Here is a 17073-nt window from a genome sequence, read left to right on the forward strand (position 1 = left end):
CTAATTGTATTAAACAACGGTCGGGAAGCCTTCCAACGGCTTCTCAAGTATGGCTTTACCTCTGTTCAGACAGTTTGTTTACATAGCATCGCATGGCATAGGTAGATAGGGATATAGATGGTGCAATGGTTTGATTTTATACAGAGTGAACATACAGTTTTTCCTGTTCGGTACGTTTCCTAACGCCTAACTAGACCCGTTTCTTTACTTCGGTAGCTTGCACATGAATGAAAACATTGATGTTTAGGCATCTTCCACTCGAGCCTTCTTGCTGCTCGAATCTTCAACACTCTCCTCCGTATCCAGCTTTCGTTTGCTGTTAGCTGTCGTCTGGCTCTCGTGCTTGTCTGAACGATCGACAGCAGCCAAGATACGTGCATACTCCAGCTCAACACTATGCAGGGTATCATCGAGCTTCTCCACACGTTCAGCAGGTTCAATTTGAGAAAGGATGTCCTTGTTGTGACGGTACAGTCGCTGCTTCACGATCAAGCTCCATACCTTGGCTTGGTGCCGGTCGGCTTTTGTCGCAGCTGGTTTGTCTTCATCGATTGCCATGGTTGGTCGTACTGATGGGGGGAGCTGAGACATCAAATGCATCTCCAGAACTCGTCCAAATTGGCGAGGAGCGATTTTAGCCTGGAGACGAATCTCTTCAAGCAGCGAGAAGCCCATAATCAGCTTTGGGAGGGCTCCCTTCTTAGGAATGGCAATATCGGTGTCAACTCGCAAATTGTTAAACTCCGGCATTTTTCGAAGAAATTGCAGATCACATATGTCTCGCAAATCATCGAATGCCTCGTTGGGGTCCTCCACAGTGAACTCGTAAGTTTGTGGGATTTTGTGGTAGTGCTCGAAAATGGTCTTGTAGAGTCGCGCACCAATGCCCTTGCCCTGGAAAGGAGGTAGAATAACAAATTGAGATAGTCTCGTTCGGCAAGGAAGTTCGCCGAGGTCCATGTTGCCGTCGGGCAATTCCCACTCGTCAATTCGTGGCGATGCTGGTGGGGTGGGAGGTTGGAAGTAGTAGAAGCGATAAATAGTTGAGTAACCTACAAACACATAGGCGGTTTTGTCTCCCACCTTGCGCTTCTGGTAGAGGCCGAAGAAGGTCCAGCGGTCGGCATCGGAAAGGTCGAGCTCGGTCGAGTCCTCCTCAGGGTCTTGGCCGATATAGGTACCCCCCTCTATGAAAAGAGGTACGAATATTTGTAAACGGTTGTTGAGCTGCTTGACAGCGGGGTCGGCAAGGTTTCCGCGCCAGATTTCGTACTGGCCCTCTGGGCTATCCAAGGTTGTGTGAAGCGTTCCTGGTGGTGTCCAATCGTTGCCCAGTTGCTTGGAGCTTTCCTCGAAATCGCTGGCTTTAGCAAAAGCAACTGGATGCAGTCAGCATTTCTTGTTCCAGGCGCAATATGGGTTACACACTTTTAGGGAGATGGTTGCCCTCGTCAAGGATAGCTGCAACATCTGTGGGTTCAAGTTCGTTGATTATGCCGGATTTCTTGCTGTATGAAATCTTCAGGTGCGGTCGCATGTCGTTGGCGCGATATCGAAGGTTGACCTTGAGGTCCTTGTAACCAAAAATCTTCTCTTCATCGCCGAAAATCGAGTAGGTGTGTCGAGGATTAAAGGTAGCAATATGTTGGAGGCCAGAGTCAGAAGGAGACAGAAGGTTGATCTGAATGGCCTCGTTGGCGTCAGACAGCCCTTGGGAGAATGTCAATACTGAATCCTAGTATTGTAGATTGCGACAAAGACCAGACTTACATGGCGTGACGTCTTCCATTTCTTCTTTCGCCTTAAAAATAAATTCTGGTGATAACCACAGTAGCCAAGTAGGATGTGGTTCGGCGTAACAGGGTATAAAGAAGAATACTGGGTTAGTAGACAACTTGCGATGGAAGTTTGCAGTTGCGTTGCTAGGAGTCGTCCACTACAAAAACGCGCCCGTGTATCAGCGCGTCTAGGCTGCACGCGTTTCAATTAAGGCGTACCTGTAGGGTCCCGTTTTTAGGTGGCCATGGAACGTCCCGCCAGGTACAGGCAGTCTGCAGGACTCACTCCATCACTGTGCGGATCAAAGTTGAATGACGCAAGATGGAGAGCAAGGTACGTACCCTCAAGGCCAAGTCCGAACGGCCCGTGCCCCTGTCTGTCGCATAGTACATGTTAAACTACCTATCTTTTGGTGAACTCACTCTAGGCTTCACTTTAATTCTTATCCTTACAAATTTGTGCGCCATGCGCTTCGTCTCTCAGAAATGTTACACATAACAAGCAGTTCGTCGCCGGTTGGCTCAGCGGTGTTTTCATGCATCGTTCTTGTCGTCATCTCCCTCGTCGTTCTCCTCATTCTACGATACTACCTCCCTCTACGAACAACGCCAGCATTTTATCTCATCCCCATCTTCTTCGCTCTCTGGCTGCCAACAATAGTCGTTATTCTTGTCCCGATCGATCTTGCCTCGAGTGCTGTCACTGGAGATGAAGCTACAAGAGGGATATGGCTTCCTGAGCGAGTCATATTGGTTTCATGGCGCATTTCGTATTGGTTGACATTTGCCTTGACTTGGTATGATGACTTACTCAATGGTTTATATGGCGTGTCATGTTGACGAGTGATCCCAGGTTTATACTCCCAATACTAGCCGAATACTCCGACTCAGGATACAGAGAACCATACGACAAATTCATGTACTCAGTCCGCAGTAATGCGCAGTTTCACGCCATTGTTCTAGGTTTCTCATCTATCGGCCTCGTCTACTTCTTCATCAAGTTTGGTTTCAAAGTCGAAGCTATCAAGGGCACGATCATGGCACTTGCCTACTGCTGGGGATTGATACTCGCCATTTATCTGATGGGTCACGGTTTGGTATCGATACCGAGGCGCCTTATGCGTGGCGCAAGCATTAGCGGACGACTCCGAAGACTCCAAAGCAAGGCGCCCAAGGTTTACGAGGAGATGGAGGATTCGATCGCCAAACTTGAGGATATTGAGGTACAGGTCACGGAACTTGGACGACGCAAGACAGGAAGTGCAAACGTGTACAAGGACTGGATTGAAGAACTGCAGGAAATGGCAAACATTCCCGAATCTCAACCGCGAAGCACACGATTCGGCGGAGGCTCCGACACCACCATTATTCCCCATGTCATCACTGAAAAATACCTTGCCGATCTCACTAGGAAGTACGTGCGCGCGAAACACGCTCGATCGCGATATGTCAACGCCTGGAGCGACCTCGTTCAAGAAGCGACAGAAACGCAAGCAATTCTAGATTCTACAGCATCGAAAAAACTCGACTTTGGCGATGTATCACCCCATGCAACGTTTTGGGAAAGGACGGTCGTCTTGACGCCATACACACGATATCTTTATTATTACCAGATTTTGCCTTATGCCCAAGTTCTTCTTGGCCTGTTCTTGGCGGCGGCATCCGCTTGTATTGTTTGGTCTGAGGTCGTTAAGGTTGCGTTCCCCAAGCTGTCGGTCATCAGATTAACAGTGGTGCATCACTGGGTTGGTGATAAGCCTGAAGTTGGTTTCGCCGGCCAGGCCATCTCGTCCTTATGGATTTGCTACATGTGTTCAGCTGCCTTGATATCAATGACAGAAGTCAAAGTCTGGCGCGGCCGAGCGCTTGTTCGTCGCAATACAGCCCATGAATCGGCTTTCTGGTATGCCATGCAAGTGGCTAAACTCACCATCCCCATTTCTTACAATTTCATCACCTTCTTGTCAAGCCAGGTCTACAAAAAGACAGTGTTTTACCATTTCCTTGGCCAACTGATCGACTTTACACCACTGGGTCATTGGTTTGACGATCTGTTCCCTGTCGTCGTTCTATTCCCTGTTTTTGCTACCCTATTTGGCATCTATGGCAGGGTCAAGCGAATTTTCGTTGGCATGGATGTCATTGACGACGAGGAAGAGAACGGAATTACTTATGGCACTGGATCTTGGCGTGAAGGTAGAGACCTCATCTCTCGTGAACTCGGTGGAAGCACACTCTTCCATCGTAGGGAGGATGCTCTTTCTAGGATAGGCGGAGCTGCAACAACTGGTGGCAGATCGGCGCCCGTTCTGTCGATACCTTCAGCTCGCGGGGCGGCCTCTTCACCTGCTCGGTCGCCCGCTCGACCTTCAACGACGAGCGCACGTCGTGGCCCAGAACATCGCTATGGTCCAAATTGGAACGACGAGGAACCAGAAGATGACAATCTTTTTGCAATTATCGGCCACCGCATGAAGAACACCATGGATGGCATCGAGGCTCCCAAGTGGTTCAATGACATCAAAAAGCCAAAGTGGATGGGTGGTGATGACAGCGATGCGGGTGCTGGGTCATCTAGCTCTGGGCCTGATTTCCGCAGGTGGTTTGGTGGTTCTGGCGATGGTCAAATTCGCATCTAGCAATATGATTTCCACACATGACGGCGCATGGTCTTTTTGGGGGGAGAGAAAAGCACACTTTTGTTTGAATAACGCCTCACGTTTTGCTATCGACACGGATAGACCATGATGGAGTTTGAGGGTTTGGTTAGTATAATTTTAATGCAGCTACGTTAATATTGCTTTCCATGGTGAAAGTTGACATTGGAAACCTGGTAGCAGCTGTTTAGATGGCTTTTCGGCAAACACTAGGTAGTAAAGCGGTAAGACGTTCAGATTTCCATGTATCATAGGTACTTATATATAGTGCAGATATATTTATTTTATTTAGAATAAGCTCTATTCGTAAAATCCGACTCATATACATCATAATACATGGCATCAAAATGTGTTCGTTAGTCATAATCTTGCCTTGTAGCCAAGAATCATTCCTCCATAGAAGTGTGCAAAAAGTCGTTTAATCAAGTTTCGTATCCTGGCAAATCTCATGGTTTTGGGGGTGGGCTGACCGTGTTCCAAGTATTAGCCTTGCTCATCGTTCGCTTGCGAAGGGCAAACATGATCTCCTTCTCCATCTTATCGATATTCTTTTCAAGGTCTGCATCGTCTTTCTTATGCTGTTCCTGTCGGCGCTTGTCGATAAACATCCAGCAAAAGACAATTATGGCGGTGACGGGGATAGTTATGGCGAAGTAGACCCAGAGTTCAACAGAAATGACAGGGTCGGCATCTAGAGGGCCATGTCAGTTCAGAGGCAATTTAAAAATAGACTGTTATCACAAACCAGCTGCAAAGTCAAAGAATGTCATGCTAAAGACAGAAGCAAGATAGGTCCCTGGTAGGAACAGAGCACCCATGAGGGATAACGTCTTCATAGCCGTACTGTCCCGCTTGCTAGCATGGGCTATTCGCCTCTGCTCTCCTGCAATCTCGAGGTTCAGTCTTGCCTCACGTTGTGACATGATGTTATACAGCTATGATATGTTAGCAGTGCTTCGCGATGTCTGTATGGAGCTCTTACCGCTTCGCGCTGAACTTTGAGTCTCTCCAGAGTGATGTGAATGTAGTTCTCTAGGCCCTTTAGTTTGACCTTGTAAAAGTCCAATCGAGATACCATGCTTCGATGCAGTTTCTCAACCTCTTTACGATGCTTTCGTTCAGCCTCGGATTGTTTCTCGGCGTTGGGACATAGCGTAATCCACACGAACCGAAAGGTCTCCATGGCCTTCTCCATCTCTTTGACAAGTGCTTCGTATGCCTGGGGACGCTTCCACATGACATTTCCATGGCACTCAACAAGATCACGACTCAGGCCGTCGATGTCGATGAAGCCATTTTGGAAATACTGCTCCTGCTCCTCGACTTCGTTGCGCAGGCTGACGGCGTTTTCAAGGCGGCGGAGCCAATGACGAGCTTTACGCTGTTTCTCATCATTTTCAGGAGATAGGTCGTATGTAAGGATTATGAGAGGGAGAAGAATTGGGTGTCCAACTTGACCAGCGCATGCCTTGAGGTGGTCTAAAGACTTTTCAATCTCTGAGCTAGGAGTTCCCTTGATGAAGCCAGTAGTGATACCGGTCTTGAAGGAATGAGAGAGGAGCATCTCCCAACCTCTGGTCCTACCCTTTTTAAGGACATCTGATTTCCTGTGGATGATTTCTGTGAGAGAGTGTGAGTGAATTTTGAGCTCAGTAGACAAGTCCAGCAGGCAACTTACGCAGATGAGGGTCATCATCATCCTGATCATGGGCGCACCAGAAGAAAGGGCCAACAACAGAATTCGTTTCGATACCTCGATGTGGCAGATTCATAGCACGAACCATGGATCCATATTTCTCCGAAGGTAGTGAGATGACCTTTGGGAGAAACGTATCGGGATGCTTGGCATTCTTTTGGACTCTTGGCGACAGTGTTAGTTGGTTCTTATACTAAAGTTTCAGTATCTTCATAGCTCACATCAATCGGACACCACTGAGCAGCTTGGTATCAGGCCTTAGATTCTCTGGTGGTGCGAAGGCACCCTGTCCTTGTCAATCGAGTTCTGGATAAGATATCAGAGTAGTGTACTAACGGTTTGATTCACAAAGTTGTGAAACTCGTCGTCTGGTAAAGGATGTTCTTCGCAGACGTTGTAGAAGGGATCCTGGTGGGCACGTTAGCAAATTAACTCGTCTTTTGTCGAGAGTGATTTCTTAGATGCAGACGCTTATGCAAAAGATGACTTACCGAGTAATTGAAAATCTCGACGTAGCTTGTCTCTTCTTTAACGACACGACATTGATCGACATAATGTCGAAACAGATAATCTTCCATTACGAAAGTGCGATATAGAACAGATGTTTAACGTGCTGTTGATGAGTTTCTGTATGCGAAGTGATTATTTGATTGAATGAATGAAATTGCAGGCGCGTCCTGGAAAAAAAGCCACCTCCGGGTTCAAGGCTTGTGTTGCGTCTTGCAGCTCGCTAGTCAAAGCTTGGCTACAGGTAAGCTTTGAGAGGAATAGATCTAGTTCGAGGTACAGGATCGTATTCCAGCGAGACGGGACAAGGAAGAGGGAAAGGAACAGAAGTCGGTGAGTTTGCTGACTACTACCTGGGTGGCAGGTTAGTACTTATGGGAAGGTACAATTGTACACCAAAGCAGGGTAGGGATCCAGATATTTGATGAGGCTGAATTAAATGTCAGAGTGACATTGAACGGTTCTGAGACCGATAAAACCCCAATTCCCCTGCTTAAGTAAAATACCTACTACCTTGAAAGATACGGACACTTAGGTCGCTCAACAACGACAAGCATTATATGCTCCCAACCTCGTGACTTTTATCATTTGGAAATGGAAGGAACTTACAGCCCGCAATGACCTTTTTCTCTATACCTTTCTCTCGCTGCAGTCCGATCCTTAGCCGTAACTCTCTACTATTGAATTGAAAATAGAGTGGAAAGAGCGGCCGCTTCCTCCTATCCCACATGGTGGCCGTCCATACGCAGACTCTACTGCAATAATAAAGTGTAACCCCAGCTTCAATCAAGACCAGCCCATACTGTTTCTATTTAGCCTCCGCGCGTGCCGCTAAAAGAGGAACCCGTTCACGGGTCAAGTGGGGAAAGGCACTTGCTAAGATCCAACATTCAATCAGAGCAAAGGAAGATGAAGCTGCACTTGATCAAATGTCATCATCATAACCATTCTTCACACGAAACCCAAATAATTCATGACACTGCAGGGGTTTCTACTCTCCAGTTCGGCGGACTACAGAGGAACCGCCAACAAATAAACAAGTCCTTGTTTTCAAGTCATTGCTCGTCAAGTTGAGCTTCATCAAACGCCACATATAAGCTGCGTATTCATAGGTAGGTCGTAAAAGGATACAGGCGTACTCGATGAAGCTATGTCTGTAACCCTAATAGTATAAGGTTGTTTCTGTAACCTTACTTGTATAAAGGAATATCCAAGCCTCCTTCCATAAGCCCACCAGCGCTCTTTCGAGCTGAGTTGTTCTCTAACAGCTCATCTTTTCCTACAACCCAAGCCCACAATTGCTCGCAAAAATGAACCACCAGAACCTTTCATATCAAGAACAAAAGCGTGCCCATCATTTCCCCATCATCGGCGCCCCACCCACGGTTGTTCGCATCAAGTGAGGTTGACCTCATCCTAATCATACAAAAGCCTCGATCTTTCCTCCGTCAAGGATGCCCTCAAAACTCTGTGAACATGTGTCCATACCTGCATATGGGTTAGCCTCGTCCGTCGCTTCTCGATACTTATCACTTACTCATCTGTTCCTCCGACCATTCCGTACTTTTCAGGGTCTTCAGGGTAACGATCGAACTGGCTGGCATCACCAGCACCTGCTTTGACCGGTGGCGTATACGGAGCATCTATGTCCTTCCTGGCTAGTCGGTCCCAGGTTACTTCGGCAAACCAAGGGTGGTTCTTCACATCTGCAGGACCTCCGTACAAGTTGCCCAATCGCTTCGTCAAGTCGGCCGTGATCAGGCGCTCCAAGAGATTCTGGGCGTCTGTGTTAACGTATGCGGGATATTTGACCTTGCCCTTGAGAATGTTTTCGTAGATCTTCATCGGAGATCCACTGTCCCAGAATGGCGTGTAACCGCAAAGCATCTCGTATATCAGAATACCCAATGACCACCTAATGCGCCAATCCTGTCAGCATATACCTCCAGTTGATATGTACCATGACTTACCAATCCACAGATTTGTTGTAACCCTTGTTAGAGACCACTTCGGGGGCTAGGTAATCAGGTGTGCCGCACAGGGTCCAAGTCTTGTCAGGCACACGCTTCGCAAAGCCGAAATCTGTAATCTTCAGGTGGCCATGTCGATCAAGAAGCAAGTTTTCTGGCTTGAGGTCACGGTAGATGATGTTCTTGGAATGGAGGTACTCCAAGGCTAAAGTGACCTCTGCCGCATAGAATTTTGCTACAGGGTTGGGGAAGCGCTGCATCGTTTTAGTCAATTGACTTTTTGTTAAAAACGGACTCGGAACTTACACCAGACTTCCTCAGAAGCGAAAACAGTTCGCCACCTTCAACAAAGTCCATCACCATGTAAAGGTTCTTTGAGTCCTGGAAGGTACCCCAGAGGGTGATAAGGAAAGGGTGCTTGACATCAGCCAGCATGCGTCGTTCGTCATTGGTATGCTCGACCTGCTTCATCTTGACCACCTGTGCCTTTTTGAGCACCTTGACAGCATAGAAACGCTGGTTGTGCTTCGATTGGACTAGATGGACACGGCCGAAGCTACCAGTTCCAAGCGTCCTCAAGATATCGAAGTCACCCAGCGAGTACTTGCCTTTCGTGACGCGCATGACGGAATTAGTATACTGGTGACCAGGCTGACGGGGTTGTTGTTGTGGCTGCTGTTGTACCTCGTTCTGGTTCTGTTCCTGGTGTTGCTGTTGTTGAAACTGCTGTTGGGGTTGAGGCTGCTGTTGCTGCTGCGCCTGCGGTTGCTGCTGTTGTTGGTACTGTTGTTGAGATTGCTGGTTGTCAGAAGGTTGTTGTTGCTGTGGAGGCTGTGGCATAGCCTGCTGTTGCTGCTGCTGGAGGATTGCGGGATCAGTTCCAGGACTGACGGTTTGTGGTCGGTGATTATCTATCGTAGCGGCTAAGAATTGCGGATTGGTCTGGCCGTTGTTATAGGAATTACCCTGAGCATTTTGCTGCTGGGGCTGGTTGATAAGGTTATTGATGCTTGGAAGGTTTTGATGATCGTGTGGGCTCATGGAATTCGTCCCGTACTCGGGCTTATGGAGCTTGATCGTATCCATATCGTGGTCTTGCTGTTGCTGTTGCTGGCCGTCGGGGGCACCTGCCGTTTGTTGGTTTTGCGCAGGAGACTGATTGGATTGAGACGCGGCGCCTTCCTGATGTTGCTGTTGCTGCGGTTGTTGCTGGGTGTTGGCTGGCTGGGCAGTCGGTGCTGAGGTGGAATGTCTGTTGTTTCGAGGCAGGTGAAAAGCTTTGGAGATGGACTTGGACCTGGACGTGGTAGGAGTGACTGGGCTGGTTGGACTTGAGGCCGAAGGGTCAGAGTTGCCCTCTCTGGTCCGCTTTTTCTTGAGAAACCCCAGTGAAGGCATAGGGTAGTAATAGTGTGACGAAAGAAAGAGAGGGGGGAAAAGCAATTGATTGCAAGAGAAGCGGGGAGTTTAGTATAGTGCCCGTAGTGTAGGTAGGTAGGCAGGTACTGGTGCGTGCTGTTGGTGGTAAAGGTAGAATGGACCCGAAGATGAGGAAGCACTCGCTGCAGATCGATCGCACGGTTTTCCAGTTAAGGCCAGGTGGAGGGCTGAGTTGGAAGTGGGATCTATGTGTGAAGTATTCGGCCAGTTCCAAGTTTCCAGATTGCTCAGATTTGTTGTTGCTGTTGTTGCTCTTCCCTGGATAGAATTGAGATCAATTCAGGACAGGACAGATCAAGATAGATAGGCCAGAGCAGATGGAGTCAAGTTTGTTAGTTGAAAGAATTCAAGCCGTCTATGATCTCTGGTGCCAACAAGAGGTCAGTGAGCTCGCCTGGCCTAGGTGCAACCTAACCCAGCCTAGTTATCCTAACCTTGCAACTGGAGCTCTCCGTCTCTTTCAAGTCCAGGCACAACAACGTAATAGTGGAGAAGAGCTGGATTCTGACGTGCTGTCTGTCCAGTTTGAGTCTGGGCTGTTTTGTTCTGTGGGGAAGCTCTCACACTCACTCTCACTCTTACTCTCAACTTCTGAGCTTTAGGTGTAACTCAACAGCAATAGAGGCTTTCAGCTCAGCTAGATACAGCAGCCAGCAAGAGAACAAGTCAGAAGAGGACGGAAGAGGAAATAAAGGATAACCAAGACAATGGCTGTAAGTGGGAATTCAGAAGCAGGGCTTGATTATGTTTTTTGTCTTGTTGCCGGTGTGGACAAAGGATTCAAACGCTTGGCGCATTCCACAGAGTCCGGCAATTGGATAGGGTAGGTCGAGCTGATGCTCTATACCTTGCTCGTGGTGGCTGGAAAGGTGGCCCGGCAACCCTCAATGATACTTTCAGAAGGGTCTGCCGTTTCAAATAAAAACCAACGTAGAAAGTAAAGCGAATCCGTCTTAACTTCCAGGCGAGGCGAATTGAGCTTGTCAGCGACGGTAAACCGTTGTGCAATGCAATGCGAGGTAGTGAACTCTGAGCGAACAGTACAGAATACTTTCTAAACCAAGCAAACAATACAAGGTTTTACCACGCTATGGTGATGATGTAGTGTAGCTGGAGCTTCGGCCAAAACAAAAGCTGCCCCTCTTTTATGATCAGCTCAGATCAGCGACTGCACACTAGGTAATTTAGGTGCTAAATGATGTCGCAGGTTTTCTCGCTTGCGGTTCTTTGTGTCCGTTCAAACTGTGATGGAAAGACGGAGAAAGAGGCGTCGAGGCGAGGCAATTGGTGGATATACGGTCTACTGTATAAGTTCAGTACTGTAACGATGATGAACGAGACGGGTCGGGTCGATTTGAGAGTAACAAGTGATCGGATGGATAAGTAGTCGACGAGTGACGATAGTCGAACCCGCAAGGTCAGTAGTAAGTATACTTAAGTTGGCGCGCAGTGTGGTGACGACGACGATAGATTTCAGAGACAAGATAAACAATTCTCAGTAAAGAGGTGGGGATTGACGATATTGATCAAAACAACATGATCTTGATGAATGACGATGAGCGGACAGGGAGAGATAACAAAAAGAGAGAAAGAGAGGGTTGGCGCCCTGTACAACAAATATTGCACTGGGTTGGAATTTGAAATGAATGGGAGCAAGACACAAGTACACGAGAGCATGCCAAAAGCTGACATCAGGAAAGCTACTTGCCTTCGTCTACAGGTTTGTCGTATGTATTCGTACCTTAGTACCTATCCGAGCATCATTGCATGTTGCCTCGGAGCCATTGGCTTGGCTTGACTTAGCAACTTAGCTACCGCAGGTAGAAGTGGGTTCTATCTCATGGTGGGGTTGAAAGTCATGAAATGACGGGAGCTTCCACCATCATTCACTTGCTACCTATCATGTATGAACAGTTGAACACTGAACTAGAGATATACCGTGCCTTCCCTGGACAAAAAGATACAGCTGTGGTAGGGTTCAAATACAAACGGGCGATCAACTAGTCCAACACCGACTCGAGAAGCCTCCTCCTACAAGTAACTACAACTCAATTCCAATCCCGGCTCAGGGTTAGCGCGTGCGTTCGCTGGAACGTGTAATGATGAGTTGTCTCTTGTACCTGATTGCAATGGAATGTTATACTTAGCTTTGTATCAGGGTGGCTTTGCTTGCATCAGTGTGAAAGAGCATAGCAAGGTAACTTACTCTCAAGCCGTAACTTTTCTGACAACCTGAGGCCAGGGTCTTGTGAGAGTGAAGCCAAAATCTAACTATGTGCACTCACCGGAAGCACATATATTTTTCCGTACTATAACAACATGAGGAGAGTGAATCAAAACTGTTTTTACGGGCTTCTTAGATCTCCAACCACATACCTAATAAAATATCCGTCCAGGCAGAATGAAACACGACCATCTCTTTTGAAGTGGTCCTACCCTAAAGTTAACCGTTTCCGGAGACATTCGATCGAAGGCGTAACAACGATAGCACAATGAATATTGCGCCAGCATCTACATTTGCTACTGTCATAGCGGTTGGTTCGAGCCTCTTAGGGCGGAAACCAAGACCCAAACCGACATCTGTCTACATAGATATCCTCTTCGAACGTTGCCATTAGTTGTCACCAAGCAAGGGTCTTAACATAGATAATCTGATCATCACCACACGAGTTTCGTAACACAACAAAAAAAAATAGATTGATTTTTCGTCAAAGGTATTCACAATGCTTCACCAGCTTGTGTCCTTCCCATCAACCTCCCTCCTATATGTAAAAGATCCAAGGAAACCCAGACCTTGTCCTCTGAGCAGAGATTCGTGTGGACCTCATCAACCCAGGCCCATCCTCCCTTTCCCTCACCACTGGTCTGTTCGACACAATTCATTTTTATCGGCTTAGAACCTGTGCGACTTGGCCTTGGATCGGTAGGCTGTGTAGCCCACGTACGCGCCACCGACAACGATGATGAACAGGATGATCTTGGTGAAGAACCATGTCCAGCTGCTGCCTTGCTTCTGACCGCTTGTAGTCTTGCCACTGCCCTTGCGTGACTTGCCCTTGCTGCTGGAGGACTTGCTGCCAGTGTTACCACCGGTGCCAGGCTGAGTGTACAAGTTCTTGGCGGCAACGGAGATGATATCGTGGTTGTCGCTGAGCTCGCCCGTCTCGGCAGTGAAACCGACGTAGGCGATGTTGGGAACAGCCGGGGGCTCCTCAAGATCGAAACATGTCTGCCACTCATCCTCAACCTTATACTGGAGCTCCAGCTTGAGCTGCTTATCCTGGAAGTAGGTAAGGCGCATCTTGGTGGGGACGCTTGCATGTCGGATACCGCGCGCAGAGCAACCAGCGAGCTCAGTGTGCTTTCCGTCGTTGGACTTGTCGTAAGAGGTCTTTCCATCACCGTACATGGCCATAACATAAGGGAAAACGACACCGGGGCGGTTGTTCTTGTAGGTATCGATGAAGATTCCGAGGCCCTCGAAGTTGTCGGGTCCGCCAAAGACAGCTCCCTGCTGCGCGCGCTGGCGGGTAATCCACATAGCAAAACCGTCACCGTAGAGCTGGTTCTTGCCCGAAATCTTGAACTCAACCTCAACCTGCCAGTTTGTCGCAGTGAGGGGTACTCGCGAGTACATCCATCCCGACTGCGAAGGACGATCAGAAGTAAGTCGGATGTACCTGTGACAAGTCAAACCAATGTTCCAAGTATTGTCATATCGTTGTCAGAGAATCGGGGGGGGGAGCGTACGAGTCGGTTCGAATAATGGTATCTCCTCCAAAGTCGTACCAGCGGCTTTGCATATCCGAGTCGAGGTAAGGCTGTTTGAGGACGAGGGTTAATCAATCTGCCGATCCTTGAATTCTATGCTCGCGTGCATGCGGCGCAACTAACCTGGGTCAAGGAATGTGTCCTGAGCTACATGGCAAAGAAGGTTAGTTAGCAAAGGAGCTCTACATGTTAGCCAACAAAGGATAGAGAGCATACCGAGATACTCCTGATGTTCTCGTCATCGAACTCGGCAGCGCTGGTAGTCCATGCGAACGCACCGAGGAGCGCCGCTGATAGTGAGGACAGCCGCATGATGAAGCTATATCTGGTCTCGAGAGAGGCCAATTATAAAACTGGCTGGATTGGGCGCACACTGTTTTTGACCGTTGTAGTACGATCGGGTGTTGGGATAGGTAGGAGTAGAGAAATTGACCACAGTGGTCGCTGTCAAAGTCGCCGTCACGCTGTGGGTAAGATAGGGAGTGTTCTGTTCAATACTGTATGTAGGTCGGGTCAGGAGCTAGCACAAGTGTCCTCTTCCTCTGAGCCAAACGATTTTAGGCGAGGATGCTCCCCACTGCAAGGTACTAACGGGGACGACCCCTGTCATTTGACCCTTCGATCTCTTTGGACTTTTTGAAAGCCACAAATAGCAGCCACGATTCACATGCACCAACATCAGGTAGGTATCAGAAAAGTTGGCTGCTGTTAGGTTAGCATAAGAGACGAAACAAGTACATCAGTTTATGTCATTTAGATCAGACTTCTTAGGCTGCTTATTTTTATACCCGGAAGCTTGGAGGCCAACTTTTCTGGTACCCTGGTGACCAATTCATCCGCTGCAGTATCGCTTCATCATGGAAAGCCTCAACTATCCAGTACCTAGAAAATCATGACTCCGAAAAACGACAAGTGAACTTGAACGATATATTCTCTCTCATAGTTCCCATAGAACGAACCAGAAGCCCAGTAGCTACCTATCTTAGGACCTATAGTTCATACACAATCTTGAAACCAGAAATCTTACCATCCCTGTGTTCCTGAAACCCCTGTGGAATAGCATCCAGCCCACTAAGAACCTTTGGTTTGTTAGGCTTGATCTTTCCTTCATCGATCCAGCCAGGGAGCTTCTCATTGAACTCAACGCCCAGCTTGTGGTCATATTCACTCGCCTATTACACCATCAGCATCACTGTATCGGTGCAGTTTCGAAATTACTCACCGGGAACGAAGCCTTCTTGTACTGAATAACCCTGTTGAATGCAGTCCAGACAAGTACAGGCGTGACTTTGGTCTGTTTGGTCACATTCTCAGTAAAGCTCTTATCCGGTCTGACGGTGCAGAGAGTGCCTCCATTTTCGTCAATGGCCTCAGATGCCTTTATAGATGATGTCTCTTTGCCAATTGTGTCAAATACATATTTCAAATCAGGTGCTACCTCCTTGATGGATTTTACCACGTTGGGGTCGCTGTAGTCAAAGACATGTGTGGCTCCAAATGATTTGACAAGATCAAAGCTGTGAGGGCTACAAGTGGTGACGATATTGAACCCGAGAATTGTTGCAATTTGAATTGCGTACTGGCCAACGCTCGCTTCTAGGTGTTAGATCATTGGCTCAGAAACAAGCGGTGCCGGTATACTTACAGCTTCCGCCCCAAATCAGGACAGTCGTATCTGACTTGTTACGGTCGATGTTCAGGCTGTCCCTTGAGAAAAAGGCGAGCCAAGCAGTCAAAGATGCCAGTGGGATAGTGGCAGCCTCTGTGAAAGAGATGCTCTTTGGAACCTTGAAGCAAATGCTCTCGTGGGCCTTGGTGTACTCGCTGTATGCCCCTAAGCCCCTGACCTCGCCTGTGCACATCATATTAGTGATTACTTCAAATTATGTCATGTTACTCCCACTTACCACCCCAAATGAGGCCAGCAATTATATCGCCCTCAGTAACCTTTGTGGCATCTTTACCAAGACGCTCGACCTTACCGGCGAAGTCGCAACCAAGCACAGCGCCATTTCCGAAGATATTGAGATCAAAAGCTTGAACTAGCAAAGTGTCAGCGCTATGAATGTCAGAGTGCACTGGAAGAATGTACCATCAGTTGGGTTCTGGGCAACAGTTGTAACCTTGACCAGCACCTCATGAGGTTCCAGCATCGGCGGTGAGATGTCCTTCTTGATCAACTCAGGTTTGGAACCATTCTCTGGTACCTCGGTCACCATAGCCTTCATTGTGCTTAGAACCATTATGACGATGCTTCTATTGGTCGTGCGGATAATTTGAATGATGTGATGTAAGTTGGCTTCGAACAAGTCCAATCACTTCAGTATTATATTGATGAATTCTACGAAATGTATGACGGCACCCGTCCACTACTGTAGGAATACCTACACAATCAGCACATCATTGAGCGTCAGCATGTACGGCCTTATGCATAGGTAGGTTGCTACATTTATCTAATAACATTGTGATAAATATTGACCGCAGATATGATTGCACGTCTTAAAGTTGAAAGAATATAGTTTCCTCGCATGTTAATACAATAAATATATAGTTGTACAATTGACCCGACAAAGAATCATTGTCCAAGCTGTATGGTGTTAGTTTAATGGTTCGCTGAGTCATGCAAATACCCGGATCACGGATTTTTCCAGTACCGCCTATCTTTTTGCGATAGGCGATTGATCAAGCTTTCTCTACGGCCCAAGCAACGTCACGACTCCAAGCCTCTTATACCACAAAATCATAATCATGGATTCCACACAAGTCAAGGCTGCTGTCATCAAGCAGGTCCAGCAGGAGGCCAACCTGGTCAACGCTCGCACTCTGATCGAGGTCCGTCCACATCGCAATTGCTCTCAGACGGGCAAATAATACTAACATCAGCTTCCCGGTATAGAAACTTCAAGAAACCTGCTTCGAGAAGTGCGTTCCCAAGCCTGGAACTTCCCTTTCGAGCGGCGAGACTACGTGCATGACCAGCTGCATGGAGAAGTACATGGCCGCCTGGAACATGGTCAACTCAGCCTACATTGCTCGATTAAGGCAGGAGTCTGGTCACTAAACAGACCGTCGCAGATTGACGATGCGCAAAATCCGAATATAAAACTTAAAACGACTTGCGGCACTTAAAATAAAACCGCAGGACTGTATCATATTGTGACAACATGTCTGGAATGGACCAGATGCCGTTTTGGGAGGATATCACAATGTACGAGCGACCGAATTATGGATAGAATTGGGAAATAGACGAGCTG

At 47.8% G+C, this 17073-nt stretch overlaps 7 protein-coding genes across 7 annotated transcripts; 2 read left to right on the forward strand and 5 right to left on the reverse strand.

The window, feature by feature from the left end:
- Window positions 1–243: 243 nt before the first annotated feature.
- FSST1_001805 (histone acetyltransferase catalytic subunit HAT1) lies at window positions 244–1789 on the reverse strand (the record flags this gene model as incomplete). Its single annotated transcript, XM_083227732.1, has 3 exons — window positions 244–1379; window positions 1429–1710; window positions 1771–1789. The coding sequence occupies 3 exons, from the start codon at window positions 1787–1789 to the stop codon at window positions 244–246; spliced, it is 1437 nt and encodes a 478-aa protein (XP_083091987.1).
- Window positions 1790–2100: 311 nt separating this feature from the next.
- On the forward strand, window positions 2101–4417 carry FSST1_001806 (LMBR1-like membrane protein-domain-containing protein; the record flags this gene model as incomplete). The annotated part of the gene is made up of 3 exons (XM_083227735.1): window positions 2101–2153; window positions 2207–2575; window positions 2632–4417. 3 exons carry the CDS (start codon window positions 2101–2103, stop codon window positions 4415–4417), a joined length of 2208 nt encoding a protein of 735 aa, XP_083091988.1.
- A 464-nt stretch (window positions 4418–4881) lies between these two features.
- On the reverse strand, window positions 4882–6709 carry FSST1_001807 (uncharacterized protein; the record flags this gene model as incomplete). Its single annotated transcript, XM_083227736.1, has 7 exons — window positions 4882–5126; window positions 5181–5370; window positions 5418–6055; window positions 6114–6295; window positions 6353–6417; window positions 6468–6539; window positions 6623–6709. 7 exons carry the CDS (start codon window positions 6707–6709, stop codon window positions 4882–4884), a joined length of 1479 nt encoding a protein of 492 aa, XP_083091989.1.
- Window positions 6710–8098: 1389 nt separating this feature from the next.
- Window positions 8099–10006, reverse strand: FSST1_001808 (cAMP-dependent protein kinase catalytic subunit TPK2 domain-containing protein; the record flags this gene model as incomplete). The annotated part of the gene is made up of 4 exons (XM_083227737.1): window positions 8099–8126; window positions 8176–8553; window positions 8609–8862; window positions 8915–10006. The coding sequence occupies 4 exons, from the start codon at window positions 10004–10006 to the stop codon at window positions 8099–8101; spliced, it is 1752 nt and encodes a 583-aa protein (XP_083091990.1).
- A 2935-nt stretch (window positions 10007–12941) lies between these two features.
- Window positions 12942–14131, reverse strand: FSST1_001809 (concanavalin A-like lectin/glucanase domain-containing protein; the record flags this gene model as incomplete). Its single annotated transcript, XM_083227738.1, has 4 exons — window positions 12942–13728; window positions 13799–13869; window positions 13943–13966; window positions 14036–14131. 4 exons carry the CDS (start codon window positions 14129–14131, stop codon window positions 12942–12944), a joined length of 978 nt encoding a protein of 325 aa, XP_083091991.1.
- Window positions 14132–14808: 677 nt separating this feature from the next.
- On the reverse strand, window positions 14809–16062 carry FSST1_001810 (zinc-binding alcohol dehydrogenase family protein; the record flags this gene model as incomplete). The annotated part of the gene is made up of 5 exons (XM_083227739.1): window positions 14809–14991; window positions 15042–15412; window positions 15465–15671; window positions 15727–15861; window positions 15912–16062. The coding sequence occupies 5 exons, from the start codon at window positions 16060–16062 to the stop codon at window positions 14809–14811; spliced, it is 1047 nt and encodes a 348-aa protein (XP_083091992.1).
- Window positions 16063–16567: 505 nt separating this feature from the next.
- FSST1_001811 (protein translocase subunit TIM13) lies at window positions 16568–16880 on the forward strand (the record flags this gene model as incomplete). Its single annotated transcript, XM_083227740.1, has 2 exons — window positions 16568–16651; window positions 16716–16880. 2 exons carry the CDS (start codon window positions 16568–16570, stop codon window positions 16878–16880), a joined length of 249 nt encoding a protein of 82 aa, XP_083091993.1.
- Between the last annotated feature and the right edge of the window lie 193 nt (window positions 16881–17073).

The sequence above is a fragment of the Fusarium sambucinum genome, chromosome IV (assembly GCF_050947815.1).
Source record: "Fusarium sambucinum isolate potato_lamoka chromosome IV, whole genome shotgun sequence".
Taxonomy (NCBI): Eukaryota; Fungi; Ascomycota; class Sordariomycetes; order Hypocreales; family Nectriaceae; genus Fusarium; species Fusarium sambucinum.